General features: G+C 38.3%; 1 protein-coding gene across 7 annotated transcripts in view; it reads right to left on the reverse strand.

The window, feature by feature from the left end:
• enox2 (ecto-NOX disulfide-thiol exchanger 2) overlaps positions 1-26026 on the reverse strand; it is a 233394-nt gene that overhangs the window by 70990 nt on the left and 136378 nt on the right. For all 7 annotated transcript variants that reach the window (XM_057348899.1, XM_057348903.1, XM_057348902.1 and 4 more), the window contains one exon: positions 5613-5744. In XM_057348899.1, coding sequence (XP_057204882.1) covers positions 5613-5744 — 132 coding nt within the window. The remainder of the gene's footprint in view (positions 1-5612; positions 5745-26026) is intronic.

The following is a 26026-nucleotide window of genomic DNA, read 5'->3' on the forward strand; positions in this document are numbered from 1 at the left end:
AATATTGCGTTAATACTACACATACGATAATAATGTATACGATTTAGTACACTCGGATTTTGTGTGATTCATTGGTCAAAACACAAAGCTGTATTTGACAGATATAACAGTTTTTACAATGAATCGCGACACAGATGTGAACCATTCTGCATCGATGAATTAAAACAAACAATCAATTATTAAAAATGCAATGAAAGTATTCTTACATAAACTATTCATATTATGTCTCATCGCGTTTAAAAATGTCGCTTTTGACAAAAAGCATATAAATACATCTTTCAAACTGTATTTTCAGCCCAAGCACATCTCTCTCTCTCTGCCCCGTTGAGGCAAGCTGCGTGTAAATAAAGATCATTTTCATATGTTCATAATGTGGAATCAAATCGTTGAAATGATAATCGTAATTCAATTAAATAAAACAGATATACATATATGTCATGAAACGTGGTGAGACACAAGGACAGAGGACGCAGGTGCAGACAGCGGGTAAGGGGTTAACAAGATGTTCAATAAATAATAAAGACAAAACCAAAAAGGGGGTAACATAACAAAACAAGGAGATATAATAACATGACAAGACAGGACTAAGACTAACTAAACTTACACAAGAACTACAGTTAACACTTGACATAATTTACAAAATGACTACACTAGACTAAACTTGACAAGACACAAGGATTTACACCACACGAATCAAAATGAACCAGCACAGGACAGAAAACACAAGGGCATTATAAAGGGGATAAATCAAGAGGGGAACAGGTGAAGGGCATGAAACAATAAACGAGCAATAACGAGGAGACGAGAGGGCGGGAACAGAGAAGAGACCGGAGAGGGTGTATGGAAGGCCATAAGGGCCAAAATTATCCCTCTCCACATGAAACATGGGGTTCTGTCATGATCCTGCCACTAGACCACGAGAAACATGACATGATGCGGCAGAATCATGACACAGATATATATACTTCTGCGATTTATTTCGATATCTATCTAACACATTAGATCAACACATTATACTCTTCTGAAGTCCCTAAGATGTTTTCTAACCACACCAGAAGAAAGAATGTAGATATTATACCCAGAGGAGACAAGCCACACCTATGAGTGTTTTTGTGCCAAAAAAAAAAAATCTGCCTAAATTTGATAATCTAGGACAGGTCACTTTGTAATCTGGGGAATATGTATTAGACCTAAAAAGCCTATTAATTTATGCATGCCAATCACAAAATCACCAAAAAATGACAAGTACAGAAATCTCAAAAAGAAAATGCATATTCCAATATTTCTATCTTTACACAGGATTAACAATCTACTGTGTTAATTCATTTAAAACGCATTTAAAATGGTTTAACATTTGTTTAACATTGTATTAACAATAAAAAATTAACTAAAATTTAAGCAACACTAAACAATTTGATTAACAGATTATTCATTCGGTTATTCAAGTTCTCCATTCAAATTGGGGCTACTCGGGGAACATACACTCATTGCAGGTGAGAGAGACCCATCATCATCTATCTAATGTTATAACCTCCAGTAGTCCACATTAACACCCATTTCTCATTCGGGCATATATTAGCCCTTGTCATTGGATTTATAAAGGCCCTAAAAGCTTGCTGTCCCACATTCTCAATCACATTTGAAAATGTGGGACAACACAAAATGTTTGAAAGAAAAAAAAACTAAAACACCTTTTCAACACTTTAATACATATTTTGTTGCTAGAATAGATCACAAACGTAATTTGACAGCAATTAGGAACATTGTCTTATTTTTGACAGATTTATGTCCTTAACATTAATTCAGTCAGAATCCTATGTCACTGACCTTTGTCATGCAATTCCAGGGGAGCTTCTTGATTGACAAGTGCCTCGCCCCTTTCTGTGCAATCACCACATGACATCCATGCTAAAATTACAGCAAAAGTCCTGTTGACTAAAATTTGATAGAACAGGAAATAAACACACTAGACTTTAGGTGTCCCAGATTACCCTAATTCACCCTATATAAAATCAACAGATATTATGATAATATCTCTATTCTGAATTCATTTGTTGTCAATAATCTTGAAGTGAACATGTAATATGGTGATAGCAACAGTTGAATGTACTTTGATTTACCAATTTGCCAAGTTTCCTAAAGAGTGAGACTGGCTTTTAGGGTAGTGGCCATAACTAATCTCTGAAGGGGATAAATGCACAACATTTGCTTTTAATGACCCATAAAATTGAATTAGACCATTAAAATATGGTTTATATGGTTCAAAATGCAGAAAACTTGGTTAAGAAATTATCTGACCAAATATTTGGAAAAAAGGCAGCAAAACAGGTTTTATTATAATATTGCTGCTGTCCTTTGAAAACCTCCATATTTCATGACTTTAGACATCATTTCTGGCTTCTGATTTGAACTTAAGTACGAAAAAAAGAGTCAGAGTTCACTGTATATTTTGATTCATTTCTCTAACCTGGCTCAGACTGGTTCAACCAATCGACTCACAACTCTGAATTCATTCACAATATCACTTCGCAAGTACACTGTATTTTACTTCTTGGATTAAACATTTTTTATCCAACTGGCTACAATGGCACTCTGGCAAAAAAGATTTCTCCCATCTTTTTATTCTCGCTGCACCACTGGTTACTCAATAATTGAGTGCTCTCTGGATTTTAAAACAGACTGACTTTATATCTCAGTTGATTAAGGCATCAGTCTTGTGTAACGGAGGCTGGATTGATTCGATGGCTGCTCAGTGTCACATTCATAAATGTATGACTGGGCTCAACTTGCTGATGCAGCGCGGTGGAGTTTGTGGAGAGTTTTGGAGACGGCGTGAGAATGTTGGAGGCAACAGCTGCTCCCTGTGTGTGATTAATGAGGTAAGATTCTAGGCAGACAGTACTGCCTTACCTCCAATCATAACACAGCCTCAACCAATGCCTGTGAAACACAAAGGTGCCATGGATCGCACGCTCAATCATTTGATAACCGTCCCTCACCGTTGTGTGAAATGTAGCGGAATGTGTATCATTTATGTATTTATTTCAAACAGTTTAAAATAAGCACACAGGATGAAGAAGCTTTGAAACAGCCTTCATTTATAATGTTGCTGTGGAATTATGGGTAGACGGGTTCAACCAGGCTAAGGGGGGGAAGTGTGGTGGTCTCGGCTTCACCTTTATGCAACTCCAGCAGAAAACTGGATTAAACCAGTTTGCGCGGGACAGAGGGAACCATAGTTATCCGTTTATATCTCTTTGCAATAGTTTTGGTCATTTGGGTTTGAATGTAGTGGTGGTTGAATCTAATCTATGTCTTGTGCAAAAAAAACGTTAATCCTTCATCTTGGCCAATTTCCATATCCCAAAGGCCTTCTGAAAGGCTTTTTAAATTCATACCCTACAATGCCTTGGACTCACTTCCATAGATGTTTAAACGATCGCAATATTTTGAAAAATCGATTTCCCCCATCCTTATTATGTGCTTGGTTTTAAGGCAGAGGTTGTGGCGTTTCAAACTTTGTTTTGTGGTTTGTTCGGCCACTGTGCCTCAGGGGCAGGATTTATAGTTTGTTTACAAGGCATAGTTTCTTTTTTCCCGTTTTCCAAAGAGTTGCTCATTGCCTCGGAATTGTTATTTCTCTCATTTACTTTTTAATTTGGGACATTATTTTTGAATGTCTATCCCTTTATGCCTGTAAAAAAGAAACAACTTTTAAATAAACAAACATTCTCTTCTTTCATTACATCACTATTAACACTATTCCAAGAGCTTCACACCAGCACGCATGCAAACGATCTGAACGACTCGGGACGAACAGGTAAAGAACATTTCCCTACAGCGCAGCATACTGGACATGCGGCTAAAGTGACCCGGCGTGATGCTCTGTAATCTGTATTCTCGGCCAGACAGGAAGCAAGAGGAGGCACAAAAGCTCCCAGAATTCCCTGCGGTGGGACTGATTAGAATAAAAGACCCACAGTACAGGCGAAATGAGCTCCTGGGAGCCAGGACACATTAACAGCACTAAGAGGCGTTTCATTCCAGCTCATTGCATGGCTCACAGATCAAGACTCCATAGTCTCTCTGACATAAAACAGCCATCAGCATTTCTCTCCTTTCATCGGCAGTCCATAACCCCTTCCGCAAACTCCATAATTTGCTCTCAGGCGGCCATATCACAAATGGGAGCCCGAGACGTTCGCTTGGCAGCAACGTAAACATTGCAAATGAAATTCGCCGGGGAAATGGAGTAGGTGGAGAGCCACCATCCCCGCGGCCCACTTGATTTGAAACATGCGCCTATAGCCGAGTACGATTGTGCATATATATCTGCGACGTCGCCGCTGCATCCGGGACTTTAAATGAGATGAATGAGGTGATTTATAAAACGCCACAGAGAATCGATTCGAAGAAACCGAGGGAAGAAAGACACATGCCTATATAAACCGCGACCGGCGCACTTACTTAATAAATGCAGCCCATAATTTGAACGATATTGGAGAAAGAACAAAAATTTGATGTTTGCCGCTTCTCAGACGACTCCTTCGGGGTTTATATTTCTCCCTTCTCCAATGTCAAGTCACTGAATGAAAACCAATCCGTCTTTCAGATGCATTTCATTATAATCTCCTTGCAATTAAATGGACGGTTCGATGGCATCGTTGAACTATTCATGTGCATTCCAAATAATAAATGATGCAGTGCAAAACATTTATTCTAGCAGTGACTCAATGAGTTTTTCAGGGAAACACAGAACCCTTCTTTCGCATTGTGTTGCTGATAAACCAATAAAATACAATGAAATAGCCCTGAAAAGAATTGTCAACTTGGATGGCACTTCGGGAATGTGTTTGAAGTTTTCATACTTTCACACTGAGTCTGAGAATAGAGACCCGTCCAGAGGATTCATCGCATCGGATTCATAGACTAGCAAAAACAACATTTTTACCCTGCGGTTCAGATGTTAACCGTTGGTTGGGTAAACTTGAAATCCATGACAGCAAAATAACAGACTGGCAAGAAAACAAAGTGTTTTTAATACTGCCAAAGCAGACCCAGGTTGTACTAACTTCTAGTATGTCAGAGGAGAAAACTGATGCTTAAATTCCTGTCAGCCTTCTGATGACATCTGATAAGTTTCAGGGTGGATTCTTAATCATTTTGGCTTGTAAATCAACAATCGACATAAACTGAACCCAGGCCAGATATCCACAGCACCAGCATGGGTTAGCACATAACACGCTTGAAGAATTCAGAGCACTTCAGGATCAATGGATTTTTACTCTCCTCCAAACTCTGAATATGACTGGCCATTACAGTTTATTATACAAAACCAATGTCACGCAGCTGCACTGAGACAAATTTTGTAAACAGAGTCATTTTCATCCTGGTGTACTATAGTGATGTTATCCATCAAGCCGACTAGTTGCAGAACTAACTCTTTTGCGACACCCAACACAAAGACATTAGCAGACCAAGTGCATTCATAATTTCTTCTATTCAAAAGCAGTGACTATCACACAGATGATCTCAATACACATTGTTTATGTATACACGAGCTGAAACACATCTGGATTGTTTACCATGGTAAAGTAATCTTATATTCTTACCTGACATGATAGGCTGGCCCGTCATACTTATGGGTGCCATCCCGAGATTGTTCATAGCAGTTGCCCAAGCGTTAGGGTCAGACATAGGCATCGGCAAAGAGTTAGAGTCCATGGCAAGATTTCGGAGGCCCTCTGAAAGAGAGAAAGCAACACATTTCTGGGTTTAGAATTATTGCTTGTTTTTCCAAAACAGTCAAGGACCAATGTTAACATGTTGAAACTGAACAAATTTAGTACAACTTGTTTGCATTTTACAATTACGCTCAAATACATACAGAGTTTTTACAGTTCTTTTTTAGCTAGAATAATTAAATTAATTCAAAAATTGGATTAATTCAAAAAAGACGATGTTACTCAAATAATACATTTATTCAAACTCAAATTGTTGAGTCATTTTACAAATAAATGATCTTCATTTCACGTAAAAGTTATTACATATGAGGTATAAATGATCACATGATCAAGGAATTTTATTTACACGACCATTTAAATGTTTACTTTTTGTACCACAATTTGTAATTGTAAATTCATCAAAATAAATCTACATGCATTTAGATACATAACAAATACATACATAGGAATATGTCTGAATGAAAAAAGTGTATATATATATATAAGGGGTGGAGCCGAACCCGAATACGGTATTCGGAAAGGCACAAATAGCGTGTTTTTTACAAATACTTATTTCGAACAAATACTTTAAAAAATATTTGTATTCGGGAACAAGAAAAACTTTATATCAAAAAGCTGCGTTTTCTCATGAGACCGCAGTGCATGCCCGCATGAGTGAGTGAGTGACATTCAGGAGTAGGGGGGGTGGGGGGTAAAAGAGGTGACTGACACAGGCTGCTCCACACAGCAACAGAGAAGGCTCGGCTGAGCGAAAAAAGACTTCACTGCGTGCATCACTATTTTTGTTGAATAGATTTTTGCACCTTAACTGGGTTCCGGAGGCAGTTTATAACTTTCGGGAAGCGGAGTTTGATCGGGAGATTATTCCATTACGCTGCATATTGACGTCTGCAGTCGGGTGCTCTCATGTTCGCTCTGTTTACTAGTGATGGGTCGTTCTTGAACGATTCGTTCGAATCTTTAATGTGACTCGGGAAGAACAAGTCGTCTTAGGGAGTGATTCGTTCAGTCGCGCATGCGCATTGCGCAACATTCTATGGGTCCTGTACTGGAATTCAAGAAGAACGAACGATTCAAACCCGAAGACTCGAGAGGTGAACTAATCAATTCTCTTTCCGGCTCTGACTGCATTGGTTTAGCTTACGACGCTGTCACGTGATGAACGAAGGAGTCAAACCGGAGGACTTGTCAGATAAGAGATGTGGTGAGCTAATCATAGACTAAAGATTTTTTAGATTTAGATTTTAGATTTAGATTCAATTTATATAAGGCAACGAAATGTGACCTCTGCATTTAACCCATCCAGAGAGTAGTGAACACACGTACCCCCGGAGCAGTGGGCAGCTATCACTGCAGCGCCCGGGGAGCAAGTAGGGGTAAGGTGCCTTGCTCAAGGGCACCTCAGTTGTTACCCGCCGGCCCTGGGAATCGAACCGGCAACCTTCTGGTCACGAGTCCGACTCTCTAACCATTAGGCCACAACTGCCCCCAGGTAAACCCAGGTAAAGACCCAGGTAAACAATGAATTAATCTTTTCTGTTTCTTATAGCATTATAGTTTTGTATTGTTTGTAATGTGATCAACTTTTGCATAAGTAGTAGATGTGTTAGGAAAGTAACATGTAACATTTTAATTATATTTTGCTAAAATGAACGAAATGAACGATATGACTCGACAAAAGATTCGTTCATTTTGCTGAACGAGACTCAAAGATCCCAGTCAGTAAAATGATCCGAACTTCCCATCACTACTGTTTACGTACACTATAACGTAAATTAGAAGTGTAACGCAAAAAATTGGATTTTTACGCCTATTTTGAATTTTACTCGAATACAAATACTTTCCCCCCCTCAACAAATACAAATACAGATACAAATACCGGCTGCTTTGCACACCCTTAATATATATATATATATATATTATTTTGACAATGTGCGAAGCTCTCTGTCATTTATATTTCTGGATTTAATATGCATTTAGAACATGCCATTTATTAAAATACATGTAGCATGAATTCACACATTTTAATTTTTTCATAGACTTTAATTGTACACATGAAAGGTGTAAATAATACCTGAAGTTTTATTCAGTAAGAAAGGAATAAAGAAAATATAAAGCTTACAGTAAACATAGTTGACAAATATTAAAAAGTTGCTAGTTGCTGCTCAAGTTGTAACTAAAAAAACTTCATCATCACCCCCCCAAAATAAAACATGTAAAAACAAACTTTTAAATATGACTAAATATGTAATGAAATATATAATGTTTTAAAAGCATAAGCTTAAGATTTAATAAAACGCAATGAAAAGTTTATTTGTGCAGAGATGAAGTTTCCTTCAGTTTAGCACATAAAACACAAACATATGACAATTTTTTTACTTTTTCCAAAAACTAATTTATTTTTCATCAAACATCAGGGGCGCTAACATCCCGTACCACTGCATCACCTCATTTAAAAGCCTCTTTCTCTGAGAAAAGACAAATAAGAGGCATTTTTATAAGACGAAACCTCTGCCAGATTTCTAATAAACTTCAGGAACGCCCACTAAATAAGAATGAGTGCTATAAACAGGGAAACACAGAGTTCAGAATGTTCCCATATCTGAGGTGTGCCCATAGGGCTTCAAGCGTGTGTGTGAGAGAACATATGGTTGCTGTGAGGAGTGGGCGGCAGTCACGTGCATCGGGTCATTTCCGCAAACTACTGAGAAAATTTCATTGTGTTGGTAAGAAAATGATTACACGGAGCTCGCAGAGCAGAAAAACAGCCGTGATAATTTGATTTCAGGTCCTTTAGAGGAATATCAGAAGGGGTGTGGGTCACAACATCGAAAAAAGAACATCTATTATTTTAGCAGAAAACAAAATCTTTCAGGACCTTTCTGACACGTGTGATTTTATTATGAGTTTCATTTTGATGATCTAAAGATAAATGACTTCTCTGGGGTTTTAGTGTATCTGCGTACATTCAAATAATCACGTTATGTCAAAATTAGCGTTATTACGAGAATGTGATTCTGCTTTCAGCTGTTCACACCCTCGGCTTTGAAATTATTAGTTTCTATGGCAACGCTCATAACGCCAGAATGAATCTTTGTTCATCTTTGTTGCTAAAACTTAATCACTACATTAATTCACATCCATATTCTTATAATAAACTAAGAACCAACAAAACTCACCAGTCGTTACTGGCTTTAAAAGTGTGAGTTTTAAACTTAAAATGATGAATCATATTTCACTAACATCTGACTGGTATTATAGCAACAAACAGTGGAAATTAAACTCTAACAGTGAGCACATGGTTTATTCTGCTGCACTTCTTCATGCTGGACATCTGAACAACACCCCATTAAGGAAGTGTGTGTGATATACACACAGAACGCAGGTTCTTTAAGGACGTCGTCCAAGACACATCCCTCAACTGTCTTTCTTTCAGCACCCCCCCTCGCTCTACCTAAACATACAGCAGATATGCAAGGTTTCTGGAAACGGTTGTTTGAGTTTCTGTATCGGTTGGCCAGCATTGGGAAAGACTGAGGCTGTATAAACACACTAGAACCATGAATCAAGTCCAGTATGTTTAGGATTACTATGTATACAAGCTCTCTGAAGACCTGAACATGACTCCTAAACTTTCTGAACTGACGCTGTGAATCTAAAGCTCATTTTTCTGGACCTCATGATGGCGTGAACTGAAATTTCTTTCATTTGCAACCAAAAAATGGGATGTTAAAGATTGTGTCATAAATTCAGATTTCAGCAGTGAAATGTTGGGCCAAGCATCTCTGTTGACAGACTTGAAGAAGTCAATTTCTTATAGGTTTTCAGTTCATCTCTGAAATGATGATGTAGCAAAATCAAGATGTAATACCACTTGAACAAACTCTCATTAAAATAACTGGATACTTGGGCATGAAACAGCTACATAAGATGCTGATTCAGAACAGTTTGCATTTGCAAAACAGCACATAATGAGAGACAGGACAGGGCGGTGTTATACAAAAAACAGATATTGCATTTGTGAGGCTGACAAGTTTATTACATTTACATTTAAAGTCGGGCCCCGATTTATATATGCCCCTCGGGCCGTCATAGCTCACAAGCGGGCCGGGCTTCGTGCTTGTTTTAGGCTTGTCCTCCTTTTTATATATTAGACATTCATTAATATTTCTAATATATATTAGAAATTCATTAAATAAAGAAGCGATAAGAAGTTGATGATGGTAAATTTAAAACATCGAACAAGTTTCGCACAGTTGAGCCGCCAGCAGCAGTAGCAGCGAGCGTTCCTTCAGCGCAGCAGGACGAGTTGTAGAAGAAAGGAGGACTGGACTAAAACCTTCCACTGTGGATGCTGTATATTTTCTACACGATGTTCTTTAAGAGATTGTTCTTGTGGCTGTACCCATGTTCGGAAGCTGTCTCGTTTTCTGTTTGGGATTAGACTTTTTTCATTGGTAATTGCTGCCTAAGTGTAAGGTAAAACAATCTGCACGTTGTTATTATTATTATTTTAAATTGTTTAGATTTTACACGTTTTTGTTTGTTTTCAGCACGTGTTGTTTGCCGTTGCAAGCAGCAGAGCACCTCAGTTTATAAAAGAGTGCCCAGCCCTTTTACTGTTGTGGTGATAATAAACGTTTATATTAACATTGTGATATGCTTAAGTTGTTGAGTTGTTTCTTTATGTAAAAAAAATCTTTGGATTTTATCGCAGGCAAGCCAAGTGTTGATTTGATAGACTAAATTGATCAAACGTAGTCAACTCACCATTGGGCGCTAGCCGCTTGGTCGTCTCTTTAAAAAACAAAAAGTTTATTTTACCAAACAAAAAAATGCTCCAATTTTTTTTCTAAATTAACTTAATAAAGGAAAAAGTATATATAAAACTACTTTGCCATTAAAAAACAAAACAAAACTATTTGAATGGCTGCAACAGTAGTATTGGCTGTGTAATGGGTTAAAAAAAAAAATCGGGCTCTAGGCCGGCTCGGGCCAAGAATTCTGATAAGCTTGTCAGGCCAGGGCCGGGCTAGGGCCTGTATTTAATTTGTATTTCCTTTCCAGCAGCTGTCCTTTAACGTCCATTTTTTTGGGTCTACAACTTCATCAAAAGTGTTTTAGCATGCTAACAGTCAGCTAGCTAGTTATCTTTATAGCTTCAGACTCTCTTCAAGAAGCATCAGTAAATTCCGCCCGCTTAATGCACCATCTACAGGCATCAAAGCTACAGGCATCAAAGCAAACCTTCTTTAACAAATTCACCGCCTTCAACAACAAATTTCAATACAATTACCGCTGGACTTCAAAACCGCCTTCTGTAAACAACTTTCCTGTTATTAAGCATAATCTAACAAGCTTTGTATTTTGTGTGAACTATATACAGATATTTAGCATATTTATTTTATTGAATACCTGTCAGTATGGGTGTGACGAGACACTTATCCCACGAGACGAGACGAGACACGAGACTGGGTTCACGAGAACGAGACAAGACGAGATTTTTAGACTTTTTTATATGATGAAATAAATTGGGAAAAAATTTATAAAATTAACACACTTAAAACACAAAATGCAAAAATATAGTCAATATAAAATCACCTTGTACTTTATGAAACAAATTAAACTTCTATTTTAATGAATTATATTATGCAGCAACAAATAAAATGTAAATACTTCAAAATGTTTTGTCACAACTCAACTGACTCAACTGTAATTGCACAAAAATATGCTTTGTTTTCTTAACAGGCGCAGCTTTTAGTAAAGAGCTGTTTTCTCTATATGCTTTTGCATAGTGCTCGACTGCTCGTGTTAGCAGAGGTGGCGATCATATCACAATGTCAATCCTCCTTCCTCCACTGACTGAACCCTCATAGCCTTCGGAGAAACAGTTAAAACTACATAAACACATCATGTTTTATGCTTACATTGCACATGAGTAAGAGACAGAAGATCTGTTTTTGAAGAGGTTTGCCTGTGAATGTGTTTAAAATAACGTAATGTGAACTTGCAATTGCTTGTGGTACAGTCAGCCCAGCTGCTGATCAGCCGCTCCCTGCATGCTCTCAAAGCGCTGCTGGCAGCGTGAACCACCTTAAACACTCGTGCTTAATACGCACGAGGCGCTGCAGATGCGAGAGACACGCGTGAACGTTGAAACCCGTCCGTCTAGAGCGTTTACATAAAAAAAACGGTAGGAAAGTAGCACTGCGGGATGGAAAATCACGTTGACGAATGGCCGGGCCGGTCACTGTAGCTCTGCTCACATATGCAATAAAAATGCTCGCAATTTCAAGCCCAACACCCCGTCACTGCGTGAGGATATTGTGTTCTCGCAAGACCAGTCGGATCTCGCAAGACACATCGGTTCTCACGAGATTTCATCACACCCCTACCTGTCAGTTATCATTTTAAAGGGATGCGTATGGTGTCCACATACCAGTAAGATGAAACACGTAAAAATATGTGAACACCGTGTCTACACCGGACGTGACAGGCGCGACGTGACATGACAACCTGCTTGTTCTTAATGGGTTTGTCGCATCGCGCCGCATCCAGTGTGGACAAAATAAAAAATTATAATGGTTTCTGTATGACTTTCTTCCACAGAACACAAAAGAAGACATTGTGAAGAATGTTGTTACCGAAAAATGGCGGTTAAAATGGACTTCTATTGTATGGACGCAAAACCAATAAAAGTGAATGGGTACCACTGTTGTTCACTTACCAATATTCTGCAAAAGAAAGAGTCCTATATGGTTTGAAAGACATGAGGGTGAATAAATGATGTCATAATTTTTATTTTTGGATTACATGTGTAATGTAGTACACACTTTTAGATGGTTATACTATCACAAGTCAGCGGCAGGCTAAACACCTCATAACTTGACATTTTAAATTGATCAACGCCTCCTAATCTAGCACAAGCATTGTTTTTCTCAAACACAATGGAATCAATAGCGTTTAAAACTTTTCCTCATTCATAAGCTTCTTTTCTCACTTCATAAGTGAAACTCAGTTGTCTCTGGGGAGATTTGTCAAGCTGGAGCAGGCAAGCATTAGAATAAAGTCTCCGGGGACACGCCACAATTGCAAGCCTCATTATGCCAAACCCTCACGATTTCAATCAGCTTTCTGGATAACCTTGAAAAGACAAGTTGATTGTTGTTGTTTTAAAAGTAGGGTAAGACTCAAGTGTCATATGCCAGGCAGGAAACACGCCCGTTTGATCCCACAGATCACTCTTACGGGGTGGAACTGTGCGTGTGTGAGATAGTCCTCGAGGAGCTCTTTTCTAAACACTAACCGCTGATATCCGAGTGACAGGAATGGAGATATCAGGTGTTCCATGAACTTCAAACGCATTGAGAGCACTTCTGCTGCGAAGATATGATGGCTATCCAGAGATAAGCATTCTTTTCTCATGGAATAAACACTTCATTGAAATTGCTAATGCCTCTCAGGAGCCTCACGGAGTGCGATCTTTATTGACACATCTATGGATTATCCATGTCTTCATGAAGATAGGACGAGGAACGATTACATGAGTAATTACCTTCAACAATTTCGATTTTCCTATTGAATGAGAAGCTGAACGTCTGAGGCTTTAATTTAATTTAAGCAAGTTTTAAAAACAAAGTATGGTAACCTAATCTTTTGTGTTCCTGGTGGAATTATGAAGGAGTGGAAGTTCTTAGTTGATCATTGATCCACATTTTGTAAAACAAATACTGTAGCTCTGGTCTTGAATGCTGATTGGTCAACACTGATCCAGCCATTAAAAAAATAACATGTTGTAATAACAATGACACAAAATGACCTTTTCATTTAGCTTTAGTCTATTTATTAGTGCACAAACCAATTTGAAAATATTAAAATTAGTTAAAAGTCCACATAAGTTCTAACTTAAAGCTGTTTGCTTTTGTAGCCTTAGTTCACCCAAGAATGAAAATATTTTCATAATTTATTCACCCTTCATGTTTAAACTTGTTTGACTTTCTTACTTCAGCAGAACACAAAAGAAATATATCTTGATGAACGTTGGTAACCAACTAACACTGGTCCCCATTGACTTCCATTGTCTGGAAACAAAACCACTCGTATTCTCAAAATATCTTCTTTTGTGTTCTACAGAAGAAAGAGTCATATACAGGTTTTGAACGAAATCCTCTGAGAGGATCAATCATTTTAATGACATCATTCTGCACTCCAGCTTCCAAATTTCAGGATGTGAGGTAAACCACTCAGGGGGAGGACCCACTCAGTATGTCCCACCCAAACTTCCTGTTTTAGCAGAAATTATGGTTTCTCAATATATGTTCTTCAGCGATCTTGCGTCCTTGTGTTCTTGCTCCATACCATCATTACACAGTGTAAAAAATTTTTGTTTCGCCGACCTAGTTCTTGTACAATTCTGTGGTGCTATTTATTTTCATGTAGCATCATTGTGTATATTTAGCTCAAGTAAATTTTGAGTTTATATCATTAATTACGGCATATCGGTATATTGCAAGTAACAAAAACAGTACAAATTTTCACATATTTTAAAAATGATTTTCCAATTGTCATTGTCAGAAAATTCTAGAAATGTCTGTAGCACAGCGAAGGTGCGATGAAGAGATGATGGGTGACTACGTCTGGATTTTGGTTCGTAAGGACAGTATTAGTCATAAAAGACAAAAACGATCAAATGTACACTTCTGAAGTTTTGGACGACTCATTTGTATGCTTAGTATTATGCCAGTACCATGTAATTTCTGCGTACGAGTAATAATACCAAAATGTATAAATGTGTGAAAATATTTGTTAGTTGTTTTGTGAGTACCGTCGATGGTAAAAAAAATGCAATGTGATTTTCGTATTCAACGTGTTAAACTTCATAGGGAAACAGTTCAAATGAAAGCGAAAGAACTTTTAAAAAAATTGGTTACACTGTGTTATCATCAAAGTCTGGTTCCAAAACTCAAGAACACAAGTACAGAGAACGCATGTAAGTACCTGGATGTGTTCTTGATATCAAGGATGCATCGAATGCAAACTTGCCGTACTAAACCGGCTTGAAGCATGCCAAAAATAATCTAATTCTAAAGACAAGTCAATGATGCACAGTGGCAATAGTCATACTGACTGCTGAGTCATCAAGCTGCCATAAATTAGAGCATGAAATATAAGTGCTGGTACTGTTATATAATTGAGTTTCTTCAGACTCATATTTAAGGCTTTTACAGCCTCACACCAAAGAAACGGCGGTTAAGACACGCTAACCGATGCAATAAGACCGAAACAGGAACACACACAAAAGAACCTTTGTACTGTGAGAATGTTTTGTTCCCATCTGAACATAGTTTTACCCGTTTCAAAAACACGAGGGGCTCTGTAAAGACAAACACAGAGGCTGAGATTACAGCGAATGCGCCTCAGTTAAGTTGAAACAGACGTTGCTGAATTGTTGGCTGTTTCTCTGACTACTGTGAGCTCTGCGAATGAGCGTCTTTCAGCACAGCTCACAGATTCTGCCATTAGGAAGTGGCTTGTTATGCTATGGCCAACATTACCGGCCAGGTGGATTCAAATTAACTCCTGTCATGGGTCAAAACCCCCTGGACTCACTTCAGCCACACACCCGCAAACATGACACCAACAAGCTCTTTGTAACAATGTGACTGTGATCCGACATCGGTGTGTTTACACAAATGATTTTTCCTTTTCTCTCTTCTGGCCGGATTAAGGCAATAATTAGTTTTGGGTTCCAGCTCAGGGTTGAGGATGTGAGCGTGGAGGCTTTGAGCTCCGGAGCTTCATCAGTGCTGTTTCAGAGGAGACAGAAGCAGAACCAGAGTCTGACAGCACTGCACCTTCACAACCCTAACACCTTATGACTCGAATAAAGAGCATCATCAATATAGACATGCCATTACCAAACATTTCACCCTACTTACTCCAGAGACACTCAGGCAAACTCTTATAGTCATGCTAAAAGCACGCCATACATTTTGTGACATCCAACATTAAACAAAGAAACGTCTGTCTATAAGAATGTGCCCACAACTAAGAACTTTTGTGACACTCCCCTTGCATTAATAAGCACCGCCAATTATATTTTTAATAAGTGACTAGTCAATTTGAACAATCTTTTGTTGTGCACATCCTAATATTAAATCCAAAAAGCACTGAAGTTCATCCTTTCCCAAGGGGGCTTATGAAACGTGTTCTCTGCAGTACACTACACTTGTCCTGACCTAATAAACCCGCTTTCAGAGGAAGTGAATTCCCAGAGGACAGTTTGATCTCTTCAGGTTTTAATGTCCTTTGAGTCTCTCAGTTACCTTTCTGATAACCATTAAAACTTACTTTTGCCCTTCTGAGAGACAGAACAATTACAAAAAAGACTGTTTCAAAGTCACAGGGGACAGTTCGGGAACGTGTCCTCCAAAGGCCTGTTTTTCTTCATCTCTGTCACTGCATCACACACAAGCACACACACATACAGAACTCTGTGTCACTGTGCGGTCACAAAGCTTCCTGGTGGTGAAAAATGGAGGTTTGTCTCAATTATTATTATTATTAAAGTAATTCAAGTAATCGACTGTACAACAATTTTATGTCTCAAATATTTGTGTTCAAGCACAGTAACCACAGTAAAAATACTGCAATGCTTGTCAGTTTGCCTCTATTCATGAAGTCACGAAACTAGCGAAAAAACATAATGTATGCACCCATTGACACGTATTAAGTTAATATCCATGACATGCAGTTTTCAACCCGCGGGGATCCCAAGAAACTCTCAGCGGCAGCAGCCTGACGCTGCGAAAACGACAGAAGCTCCGGTGTCATGACAAATCGAGTCTCCTCTCGAAATCGGTCCCCTTTAGGACCCCGCGTGATTCTATTGCCTAAAATCATTTCTAATCATTTATTTTTAGCGCCTGATTGCAATTCTTACAAAATTACATAACGATTTATGTCGCTAGTACTTTGTTAAAATGACCATTATTGTCTTTTCATTAAATGCTTCATATAATAGTACATAAATGAGGCTACGGGTAGTGAAATCAAACAAATCTCATTCTTACGGTTTTAGTTATCTACTACAATAAAACCAGGGTGTTTTTAAAATATCAAAAGTGATGCTTTTTGTTTGTTAAGCAGATGTTGTTGTTGACCCAGAAATACTGGCGGGTGTGTTACATCAAGCTTATATGCTCATATGTTGTTCGTAAACATAAATTTTAACATGTCATTTTAACGCTTTTATTTTATCCAGCGTATTTAGCTCAGTAGAAGCTAACGCAGCTTCGGTTAAACATACAGCAATATATCGAGATAACTTTGTGATCACGCATTACAACTACCTACTAGATTGGGTCCTAAGCGGACACTATTCACACGGGAGCCGGCAACACTTCAGCTAATGCTTAAACACAGAGGTCACCACCAGCTGCTTTGAATTCGTATCAGCAGGAAAAAAAACACGCCCATCATTGTCCTGACACCTACTGTATCTCTCAAACACGATGAGAAATCAGTCAAACATATTTCAATTATTGAACATCATCGTTCTTTACATTCAGTAAGCACATTGGAAGCTCATGGCAATGCATAACATTTAATTGCCTAAAAGAGTCCGTCGAGGCCATATAAAAGGTTTAGCAGTGGGTCTGGCTCTGCATGGCTGGAGTGCTGTTAAAATCACGATTATGTCTTTAAGATTACGGGAGCCAATCAGTGCTCGCTGCCCCTGGAGGCTGCTGTGATAGCTTTAGGATGTCTTCAAAGACACACTTATGTGTGAATGATGTAATTACACAGGTAGAGCAAAGCTCATCTCCATCTTTAAAGTAATAGTTCATGCCAGCTAAAAACCACATCCGTAGAGATTGAACCTCGTTTTAATGAATGAACAGCACTGCTTTTTGATCTAAAAATGTTATGATTAGTACTGAAACAAGCTTTGTACTTTTACCAATGCCTGTGCAATGTTTTCATAAGTTCAAGTATCTACGTACTAGGACAAGACCTAATTAAATTGTGTTCACTTCACATTGAACAAGAAAATAAAAGAGGACTCCGAGATAAATGTTCTGTATACAAAACTGACTTATATTAAGAAATATACTGAACGTTAAAAGTAACGGGCCCCCAGATACCATGTTACAGGAGCGAACGGGAAGGCAGACCTTATTCATGTGGACACGGCGAATAAACTGGAGTCTTATGAGGCTGTGAGATCAGTCAGCAGGGGCACACAGATTTAAATCTCCCCCCTGACACGGCTCTGATTTTCAGCTCGTCCCGTGGCTTCGTCTTTCAGGTCTTTCTGGGCTTTTTGAGTGAGTGCGTCTCGCTTTCAGGCTTCCCTCTGAGTTAAATGAGCGTACAGGTGGGGGGTTGAGTTAGCGGTGTTGGGGTCTACCGGTATTTCCCTGTAGCTTGCCGGGGGGATGTGTCTTTGTTCCTGCACAGAGATGTGCAGATGACGTACGCTCATGGAGAAGGGCCACTGCACCAGATTTTTAAAAGTCTACTTGAAACGGCATTCGTAACCCGTTTTGCTTTAAAAACGTGAAACAAAATATTCCACATAGAAACATGATTTTATTCATTTTAAAATTGCAATTACAATTCCAAACTTTTCATGAAATATTGCAGTGTTTATTGTAAATAGCTTATCAGCGTGGGTCATACTCTCTTTAAAATGCATGTGCCCTCATCATCTTCAGTTAAAGGAATAGTTCACCCAAAAATGAAAATTCTGTCATCATTTACTCACTCTCAGATTTTTCCAAACCTGTATAAATTTCTAAACACAAAGGAAGATATTTGGAAGAATGTCAGTATGCGAGCAGATCTCGCCCCGCATTGACTCCCATAGTATTTATTTTCCCTACTATGGCAGTAAATGGGGGGTGAGATCTGCTCGGTTACTGACATTCTTCCAAATATCTTCCATTGTGTTTAGCAGAACAAAGAAATTTAGACAGGTTTGGAACAATCTGAGGGTGAGTAAATGATGACAGAATTTTCATTTTTGGGTGAACTAACACTGTGAAAATGCACTTCCGCCCTCTAGTGACTATCCATCTCGAATGATGATGTTGGTAAGACGGATTGGGGGGAGCATCCATTAGCCCCTCCCCTTCAACTGTCTGCTACCAGTTCCATTTCAAAATGCAACGACTGTTTTTATACATCCAATCAATTTGCAGTGAAAAATGCAAGCCACACCCACTATATTTTTCATTTGAAATTCTGTTTCACTCAGAAATGCGTCAAAATACGGAAGTAAAAACGATCACAACTTCCGGTTCACGGGGACTTAAAAATGACTGGATTGTGAAAAAATGTAAACCACAAAACCTCATATTCAGTTATAGATGCACAGTATCGACATACTGTATTTTTACTTTAAAAACCATCAACATATCGGCTATAGCATGAAAAAAAACTATAATAAGCTGAATAAAGGCACCGAGTTGAACAATGTCTGTTGCAAAGTAGCTAGTATACATTAATTCAGGTGTTTTTAAATTGAAAAAATAGTCAAAACCAATACCAAAAATTCTAATAATTAACCAAGTGACAAATATCGGTATCAGAATCTGTAAAAAAAAACTGACACCACATGCCATCAGCTCATACGGAAAAGCCTCAGTGGCTTTATCTAAAGCAAGAACAAAAAACATATTTATTTTGTGCTTTTCCTTTAACAGTGTTTAATCGGCTCTATTAGATGATGCTGTTAACGCTTCGTTGAAGAACAAATGAGAGGGGCGGGTAATGAGTTAAGAGTTTACTGATAGATCGTCCTGCGGTTTGCTTCCCCACCAGAGGTGCTCATCTTTCTGCAGCATTTCCCCTATTAACGTTAATTAATCACAACAACTTCATTAACACTGCTTAATTATTACAGAGTAGATGGCACTGTTTGAAACCAAGTGTCTCTGTGCAATACACTGAATTCTCAAAGTTTTTGCATGCGCTGTAAATGGATCTGTAGCAAAGCTCAATAAAACGGAAGGAAGGAGGAGGGAACCGGCGAACATTCACAAAACTTTAATCAAAATAAATAAACAATAATCCAGCAAATAAAAGGCCGGCAGCCACCTCGCGGCCGACTGCCGGCCAAACAAACACAAACAAACTCCACTTAACTTCCGGGCCCGGGTCCTCTCTCTCGATGGTCTGGTCGCTCGTCCTCTTATGCTCCCGAGCTCCCCCGTGAGGCATGTGGGGACCGGCCCCGCCTTACCCGCCCCACGGCTCTCGCCCCGCCTTCCTCGCTACATACCCCCATCACCCCTCACAGGCCGGGGGGCAGCACCGAGCCTGTGCTTACCTGGCCTTCTCCCATGAGGGCCCCAGTGACTGGGGAATGCACGGACGAGGCGAGAGAACGGAGCCGGGAGCATCCCGAGAGAGGGGAGAGAGGACAAAACAAAAAAACAAAAAACAACAACAAAAAAAGTGGTCTGGTTTGTAGCAAATTACTACAAAGACAATCAGGAGCAGTGAAATACTTCTGTAACTAAAAAATAAATTGTGTCTGTAAAAATGCACTATAAAATATAAAAACGAAACAGAATTACAGAGAAAATATGTCGTCTGTATAACATAATAAACAACCCCAGTGTGCTTTACATTTAAAGGCGTAATAAACCACCATATAGCAAAAGTGTTTACAACACATAAAAGTGCTGCTGTTGTCATAAAATGAATTAAAAACTGTTTAAACCAAAGCAGTCGTGTTTTGTTCATTCAAACAACTTGAATATATTTTATTGATTCTATGCCTCGCATATGCGAACGTGGGCAAACTGGTTTCGTCGTGCAGCTCATCTGACATGAGATCTGAGCAGATCCAGCACAGGCTACTGAATCATAATTTGTGTAAAGTTGCCAGAGTAATGCAAGTGAAATTTACTGCAGCAGTGGCATATTTATAGCACATTTCACTGTCTGCAAGTACTGCAGTTACGTTGTTATGAAACTGACAAACTCTGTAACTCTGACAACATTACTTTGAGTAGTGAAGTTATGCTGTAATTGATGAAAACCAAACCAACACTAAATAAAAACAACAGCCATTTTCAATCACATCTACTCAGTATTTGACTGTCTTTGTTTTCCTAGAATTTTTATAAACTTGTAGAACAGATTTATTTTCAAAACCTTTCTGGTTATTTCCAGATTGAAAATAAAATGTTAAAGGGATACTTCACCCAAAAATGAAAATTCTGTCATCAGAGAAAGATATTTGGAAGAATGCTTATAACCAAACAGATCCTGCCCCCATCGACTCCCATAGTAGGAAAAAATACTTTATCATTTTTTTCTGTTGAACACAAAATAAGACATTTTGAAGAATGAAGGACAGTTCTGGGCACTTTTGACTAAAATTTTAATTTTTCCTACTATGGGAGTCAATGGGAGGCAAAATCTGTCTGGTTATAAGCATTCTTTCAAATATCTTTCTCTGTGTTCATCAGAACAAAGAAATTTATACAGATTTGGAAGAACTCGAAGATGAGTAAATGATAACAAAATTTTAATTTCTTAGAGAAGTATCCCATTAAAGCTGAGTTTTAATGTGGATTTTAAACCCAAAATATATCTGTCAATAATTCCTTGGTTAAAGACTTCTGGGTAAAAGCATTTGTCATCAACGGATTCAATGAACCCCTCCTAAAGAGTGAAATAAACCCACAGAAATGAGAGAATTAATAGTGTTTTTGATCCTGCTGGCAAGTGAAATTGTCGAGCCCTAGAGGACACAGACTGCTTCCATGTCAGCCAAGTGGGTTTAATTTCTTTTGTTCCCAGTATGAAGGATTACCACAGCAATTTGCAGCACACATCAATACATTGCTGCGTGTTGGTACAGCGAGTCCCATTCAAAGACTGCCAATGATCATGCATCATTTCTGCATTATTATCAGCATCACGTATTTCACGGTTTACACACATTTTTGCAAAAGTCTGACGCAAATAGAGAGTTATGACAACCTCGGAACAAATACTGCTCTCATGAGATTACCTGAAAGAACAGATTTTGAATCGTCTCTAAAGCAGTAAGACAGTATTTGCTTACACTGTTTGCATACGTTAAGTCCCTTTGCTCTGTACACAGCAATATCTTTTCAAATAAAGCCTCAATTTAGTATAAATGTTGGAACGTGTGCACTGAACGCAATATTAGGCAGAATAAAACCTAATCCCTATCTGTAAGACGCTCATAGCGGAAGGAACAAAGCATTTCTTCACATTTCAGTGCCATGGAGGAGCTTGAGAAAAGAACCAGATGAGAAAACTAATAAAAAACAGCAGCTGTAATGTATGCCTTAATATAAAGCATATGGTGAGGTTTACACTAGGAAATCCCACCGCTGCTGCTGTGGTATTGCTCCGGGTGACAATTCTGCTTTCCTGAAAATCTGCTTTGGCATTGGACTAATACACGATCCATACAGGTGTCCGAGCACTGGCGCCGTGGTTAGATCAGCAGACGAATTGGCGCCGTGGTGCTTGTATGGGTGAAGCAGTGCTCTCCTGTTATTTAACTACAGCAGACAGTTACAATATCACTATTTTCTTTTTTTAATTATTAATAGATTTTGTCCTAAATAACTAAATAATAATCAGTTGCAGTTTTCTGTGTGCATCTCATTTGTTGTCATTAAACTAGCGGCCATTGGGTGCTCTAAATACTGATTATCAGCCTTTAAAAAACATTGAAAACAAATCCACTAACGTGTTCGAGTACAATCCTGGATTCTAAAAGGACTCATAAGATTTGATTTACTAGTAAAAATCAGTCTCTATTTGCTACTACAGTGGCAAACAAAGAACTCAATCATGTGAAGAAGCGTGATTACCAATTAGCATATTCAACACAAGCTAGCATTGTTTGAAAAACAGAGACCAAAAGAAAAAAAGACATTGTTGTACTGTATGTGTGATTGTTTGTTGGCAGGATGTTGGCATGTTTCTTAGAGAACAACAAGGTGCTGCCTTAATGACGCTTTTTTCTGGTTTTGAAGTCAGAACTCCTGCCTGAAGTCGACACAGGAAGCTATCTTCGACTTCGACATACTTTGTAACGAATGTCAACAAGTATCGTCTAATTAAAAGAAATCTTGTGACAAGGAAAGGTAGCAAGAACCTGTTCACTTGACAGTGAATATATTATACATTCAATGACAAGAGTTTATAATAAAACAAACCTCCTCATGCTGAGAGCCATAAAATCTCAGAGGCGCTAAAATATGCCAGCACTTAAATTCTATATAGTGACACTTAGGTGTTATATTAAGTGTTTATATGGAAATTAGGTCATTCTGAGTTCAATTAACTTTCCAGTTTAATTTAGAATTGGTCTTGGTATAAATCCCTTTAGAGAACATGCCCTACCGTCAAGATTTTTAAAGACATATTGTTTAAAAATGAGGCAATAAAAGTGGAAACAAAGCCTGTAATCTTCTCAGTTAATATGTCGACCTCCCTGACAACATAATTATTGTGAGAATGAAAGCACCTTTGTGCATCTTCAACGATTAACATGTCACGTACATTAAAAATCAATGTTGATCACTGAAATAAATGTATATACTGTATGCGACAGAACTACACAACAGGCATACACTTATCAGAAGAATCAAGGACAAAGATCTAAACTTGATGCTGCTGCTGTGGGGACTGCTGACAGCACTCCGTGATCAGACTTTCATTATTGATTTAATTCTCTGTTTACTTCGAATTGGATGCCAAGCAGTACGTGAAATATCAACTGTTATTCTACCCAAAAAGGTCTAAATCCATAATGTAGGCAAACCTTTGAAAACGGGTCTTAAAGTGCAAGTTTTTGAATGCGACGGCATTATTGTTTCCGTGTAACTCTGAAGGCAACATTTTACAAAAATGATGACATTATACCAGGGGTGGGCAAACTTTTTACCTGGAGGGCCACATCAAGTTTTCGAATCCTTGTTAAGGGCCGCATATTATTCACACATTGGTCACACATTAAATTAAATCTTTTATATTTATTCCAAACTAAAATTTGATAACTACTGTATGTTTGTACATGCAATTCCTTCTACCCTGTGTTTTATAAATACTTTTATATTGAAAAAAATGGCAAAACATTTGCACACTGTCATAAGACACATTATTATAATAATTTACAGTATACATAATTTTTATTCTTGACACTCTCAAATATTCCTCTAATTCAGGGGTGTGCAATTAATCCCAATGGGCCACATGAGAAATGGGACTGTAGTGGAGGGCTGAACGAAAAGGGTAAACTTAATTCTGCTCAATGCTTAATTTATGGCTTTTAAAATGCAATAAATATCTTTTATATTTAAAAAAGAAAAACCACCACCACTGATATTTTTCTGCACCTCTACCCTTTGTGCATATCACTGGTTATACATGTACTAATGTGAAATCAGATGTGTAATATACTGTACATGTCTAAAAAAACAAAAAACATTGTAATATTACAATACGAGTTAAACATTTGGCATTGCAAACCGCTCTCAATTTAATTTATATCCACTGTGAGCCATATTTACAATTATTCTGGTACTAGAATCTGATTGGTTGAGAACTACGCCATATTCACCAGTATCACTACGGCAACTATACGAAGAGTGTGGTTCTGTTTAAAAAAAAATCTAAAATCATGTTTTTTATTATGTTATCATGTTTTTCTTGTGTTTTATTGCATTAGTTAGCTGTATTTTTTGAGTAAGTGTGGCTTGAAATAAAAAAGCAACTGAACTTTGATATGAATTGGAATAATGGCGGCCTCCATGCTGCATGTTTGTGCTGCGTGATATACTTATTATCATTTCTCCAACAAAAAGTAGATTTACTGCATTTACAACCAGCAAAGACATAGTATTTATATGCACACTACTAGAAACACACATACACGCTGACAAAGTGTATTAAAAGCACTTTTAGATTAAAACAGAGTATGCATAAGTGTGCAAGCATGTAGTGTTTCTTTTCAGCTCAACATCGCCATCTCCTGCCTGGCATGCCTAATACATCCTTTTTATTCATTTTCCCGGATCTATGTAAATGCAGATCATTTCAATAACGCTGTCGTGTGAACGTGAAACCTTTCAAAAACGCATACTCTGAGTTTCAATGTTTAAAGGAGACATCAGACGAAAACCCCACTTTTTCTGTGTTTAAGTGCTATAATCAGGTCCCCGGTGCATCTAGCAACCCAGAAAACGTGAAAAATAAGAACCCGGTAAGTTTGTTTTGGTAAGCCTTTCCCTGCAAGCATGTGAGAAATCGAGCCGTTCAGATTTCACTCCGATTGTGACGTCCAAAGCGGATTTTATTATAATGTTACCACCCCTTAATCTACACAGTTCCACCCACCGCGCTTCTCCATTGTTGTTTTCTCAAGCCACAGCGGTGTACATGACGCCATGGCTAAAGTTCGTGGACAACATGCAATGTAGTCGCTGCACAGAGTCCAAACCTAGGAAGAGACAGGAGTGGATTTATTTTATTTTTAGTGGAAATCCCTCAGAAACCATAAGTAAAAACCTGCTTGTTTGCGCGAATCACTTGCTTTTTCAAGCTGGGACAGTACAAGCAGGATTAGCTTCAAAGTTGTTCCTCAAGGGGGATCGAGACCAACTGAACGAGACAAAGCTGCCGATGTAAGTAATGTTTATCAACAGTCTGAATTGACGTACATGTACCGTATATACAGTATAGGAGGATAACGTTAGCATATGATAGCGAAGGGAGCCAAGTCAGTCACGGGCTAAATAGAACATTCAAAGCCAGTGTTAAACTTACTCTATATAAGTGCAGATGGACACTTGGAGTTTAGCTGTATGTATGTTAATACATTATGTACGTTAATATGTTTAGCTGCGGCAAGCTGTTTGTTTTGCTAATGAACAGGGGTGAACACTGCGGTTAGTTTCGTTTTAAACGTCTCAAATCATTCGTGTTTAGGTTGAAAAATCTGTCACAGCAAACTAGCTCTCACGTTGTGTGTGTAAAGTTATAACTTGTCAATGACAAGCGCTAAAATCCATGTAAATTCGCTGAGATCTGCAGTGGATTCTGTGGATTTTAGGCAAGCGCACACGCACAACGTGAGCGCATTAGGATGCACTGTGACTGATTTTTTTGTCTCCGGACGAATGATTTGAGATGTTTAAGATGAAACTAACCGCAGAGGAATTCAGGAAACATAATTTAGCTAAACCATTGCCACTGCACGTGTGTTGTGTTGACACGCC

The sequence above is a fragment of the Triplophysa rosa genome, linkage group LG13 (assembly GCF_024868665.1).
Source record: "Triplophysa rosa linkage group LG13, Trosa_1v2, whole genome shotgun sequence".
In the NCBI taxonomy this organism is placed as follows: domain Eukaryota; kingdom Metazoa; phylum Chordata; class Actinopteri; order Cypriniformes; family Nemacheilidae; genus Triplophysa; species Triplophysa rosa.